The sequence below is a fragment of the Fragaria vesca genome, linkage group LG3 (assembly GCF_000184155.1).
Source record: "Fragaria vesca subsp. vesca linkage group LG3, FraVesHawaii_1.0, whole genome shotgun sequence".
NCBI classification, from domain to species: Eukaryota; Viridiplantae; Streptophyta; class Magnoliopsida; order Rosales; family Rosaceae; genus Fragaria; species Fragaria vesca.
In genome coordinates this window covers 13444961-13448627 of record NC_020493.1, presented here as the reverse complement: position 1 = coordinate 13448627, position 3667 = coordinate 13444961, and the positions used below count along the sequence as shown (strand labels likewise).

Sequence of the window (3667 nt, the reverse complement as noted above, 5' to 3'; positions counted from 1 at the left end):
ATTTAGATGAACACGACGATGGATGTGGAGTGCAAAGAGAGATGAGTAATCCATTGTTGGATCATACTGGAGGAATAGCTAATGTTGGGTCAGTGGCTAATTAAAAGAAAAAGGAAGTATTCAACATCTGGAGCTATGGGCGCAATCGTGGCAATACCACTTCAAGTGAGTTAAAGAGCATGCATATGCTGGCATTACCACTTCAATTTTGTGTAGTTTTATCACCAACTAAACCTTGTTTCTTATTATGATATGCCTCTTGCAGTTCTCAGTTTGCACTTCGGTCATATTTGTACATTCTTTTCCATGAATTGGTGCTCCCGCTCTTAAGCACGAGACCTCCGCCGATAACCACCGTCTCTCTCAAAAGTCAAAACGCTTCGTCAGGATAACTACTTTCGTTCCTCTCTAGCTTCCACTCCCAGCTCGGCATCGAGATCTATCTCCCTCATCCTCACTGAGAAGCATTTTGCAATTTGCACGGAAAATGATGATCAGGAGCTTGGAACTAGAGTAAGAAGAGGTTAATTTGATGATCAAGAGTTTGGAAGCCTAGCCTAGAATGTTGGTGATCACATTTGTCGTTACCTCCCTCAAGCTTCAATGCTCTCGTTAGATGACAAGAAGCTTGTAACTTTGTTGTCAGATACCAAGGACCGCAGCTTGACAGGAAAGGATGCATCTGGGATTTGAAACTTATATATAGCTAGTTGGATGACTGAATCAGATGGAAATCTGTTGACAATCACGAAGCTTGGATCTGCTGGACCATATCTCAACTGAAAAATGGCAGGATGTTTTCGATTTTGATACACCTTGATGACATTAACAAGGATCGGAAGTCACACATTGTTTCTTCAGTGGGCTTGGTGAAAACTGTTTTTACCAGGTCAACAGAAATTACATCGTTTGCCCCTCTGTTTAAACGGAAGTGTTGGCGTACGCATACAACGGCGTTTTGTAGCTTTTGCCACATGATATATAGCACTTTTGGGAAATGCCCCGAGCATTTAAAAGAGCATCTCTAAATGCCAACCCCAGGTTGACCAAAAAAAAAAAAATACCAACCCCAGGGAACCCCCATATACTTGAGGATAGTGATGCAGTTTTGCTATCAAGCTCAAGAACCATGCTATAGGACTATATGGCCAGAGCTTCCCGGCACAGCACAACGGTCATGCAGAAGAACTCCACAAAGATGAGACAGGAAAGGAAACACAATCTTTGAGTTCAGCATAAGCCAGTCAATCTCATCTTAATATGTATCGAGAATAACTAATTCAAAGAAATTAGAGAAGATAATGCAAGACTAGCGCACTTACACATGGATGCTAACAAGTATGAAGGGACAGAATAGTGCAAAAGAAAAGAACAAAACCAAACATGAATACAACTAAGTCGGATCCATATCAACTATATATAGCTGAGCTTCAATAGTCTTGACAAAAAACACTATCACAAAGGTAATCTAAGATCAATATTTCACAGATAATAGTCTCAATTACAAGCCAATAGGACACCATTGTCATCCAGGCTAGGCAAAAAAAAAACACTTCCACCAAAAAGTTAAGCACAACTGTGAGTACCCCTGGATGAGTTCGACAACTGGATAAACTAGTAGTTTCACGGATTGGACTTCCAAATTAAACAACTGCAGAAATACAGACAAATATATTTTAAAGCAACTCCTAGAAAAATATAGAAAAACTTCCTATATGGTGGTACTGACTACCTCAACCAGATGCAGATTCTGATGGAGTTGCTTCTTGTTTTGGCCGTGTTCGTTCTGGAGGAGGCCCATCTCTTCGTCTTTCATATCTTCTGCTCTCAAACTTTGATTCTCTTCGTTTCTTCGGTTGGTAAACAGGGTAGTTACCGGGAATTATCTCTCCATTAACATACTTATCACCTACATATGAACCCAAATTGAATTTATTATAACAGCACTTGAAAGCTAAAACAAACCATTAAATTGTGATATAACCAACCTCCATAATCCTTATTTTTAACATCTATATACGAATCTGGCAACACCCAGAGAACACCAGGCAACCCTGCATCAGGTTGAACCAGGTTAGCAGAAGAAAGCTAATGTTATATGAGAAAACAAGCAAATATGAACAAAAATGCAATACAAACCTTTAAATTTTTCAGATGTTTCTTCCAATACAGTACATTGGAATCCAGTGTAGGTGGTGGTGCTAAAAGCATACATATTCTTCTTTGCTTCTTCCATACTGTAATAGTTACAGTAAGAGATTAATAACAAAGTGCCTCTCAATAACTATTCAACCTAGCTAAGTAAAGAAACCCAAATATGTTCAGATTGAGGTCAATCAATCTTAAGTTAACTCCTCTAAGCATACAATTCTGGTCTTTCTAGATTATCAGTTAAAACAAGTTCAATACGATTCCATATCCTTCCACAACAACTGATCAATCAAAGTATCATGCCCAGATTGAAACCATCATGATTTTGTTAGTTACAACTCTGCCACAACAAAAGCATTTGCAACACACTCAAACAAGAAGATAGTTCACCATTTCACACTATCCCGTTGTACTTGCTCACTTGCTAATAACTCATCAAACCTAAATAAGTTCAAACTTCACTACATCATTCTTTTCGTTCTCTAAAAGATTTAGACACGTGAAATACATTCATATTCTCCAATCATATTTCCTACTCTACGCAAAAACTATTTAACCTTCCAGTTAGCTGCACAAACATTTCCTTTCCTTACAAAATTACTAAAGAATTATTCACACCACACCCCAAAAACATTCTACTTTTTTCTCAACATTGATATATTCTCCTATAAAACTTCGAAACAAAGACGGCCAATTTCTTCATAGCAATAACATAATCATTTTTCCATTGAAACAAACATGGAAATGGGTACCTTCCAAGAACAGTAGCGAGGGTGTTGAGGTAGGTCTCAATCATTTGGTCTCTAGTAGGGGCAGGGTCTTTGGGGAACTCCATGACTATAAGCCAGTGGTTATAGTCACAGCCCGGTAACATTATCGTCTCCCTCTGCTCATTACTGCTGCTCCTCCTCGACGAGTACTCGCTGTCGCTCACAGCTCGGACGCTGAGCTTGGACGGCACCACCGAGCGTGTCAGACGGCGAGCCGCGGCGGCGGAGGTGAATCCGAGGGAGGAGATGGAGGGCTGGATGTGAGGGGCGAAGAGGGAGAGCCGTGGGGTGGTTGGTATTAGGGTTTTGGGTGTGAGAGAGAGGCTCGGCGCCATTGCCATTTTTTCAGAGAGAGTGAGAGAGTGCGTTTGGGAGATAAGGAGAATTGAGTTTTGACGGATATTTTCAGGTTCTTATGTTTTCAGTTTGGGCTTCACATGGTGTTGGGCCTTCTGTAGTTGGGCCTGCATGTTGTGGGCTTGGGTCTGTTGTTACAACTTGGTAGCTTCTCCATAAAACATTAAAACATGAGATGTATAGTTATAGATTCTAGCCTCTAGGTGTTTGATAAGGTTTTGTGTTATATTGCGGTTGGGAACTAGGGATGGCAAGTCTCTTGTGCTCGTCTGGAGGATGCATCGGCACATTGAATGTTACAATCCACCAAGTATTTGTGTCTTGTTACAGTGATATGCAAACAGTTATTTGGTACGAGAAGCCATATGTTATCGATCTTATCATTTTAT

The 3667-nt window shown here is 40.3% G+C and overlaps 1 protein-coding gene across 1 annotated transcript; it reads right to left on the bottom strand.

The window, feature by feature from the left end:
* Positions 1 to 1464: 1464 nt before the first annotated feature.
* On the bottom strand, positions 1465 to 3280 carry LOC101313779 (DAG protein, chloroplastic-like). The gene is made up of 5 exons (XM_004294268.1): positions 2904 to 3280; positions 2140 to 2237; positions 1989 to 2054; positions 1733 to 1909; positions 1465 to 1651 (listed from the first exon to the last, which is right to left on the bottom strand). Exons 1-4 carry the CDS (start codon positions 3260 to 3262, stop codon positions 1734 to 1736), a joined length of 699 nt encoding a protein of 232 aa, XP_004294316.1. The 5' UTR covers positions 3263 to 3280; the 3' UTR covers positions 1465 to 1651; position 1733.
* Positions 3281 to 3667: the final 387 nt, after the last annotated feature.

Bases quoted from the DNA above. Each gene is read 5' to 3' on its own strand.
- LOC101313779 (XM_004294268.1), bottom strand. From the start codon at position 3,262: ATGGCAATGGCGCCGAGCCTCTCTCTCACACCCAAAACCCTAATACCA. The intron at 2,238-2,903 runs GTACCCATTTCC...TAACTATTACAG, and splicing joins CTCGCTACTGTTCTTGGAAG to TATGGAAGAAGCAAAGAAGA. The intron at 1,910-1,988 runs GTTGGTTATATC...GTTCATATGTAG, and splicing joins TAAAAATAAGGATTATGGAG to GTGATAAGTATGTTAATGGA.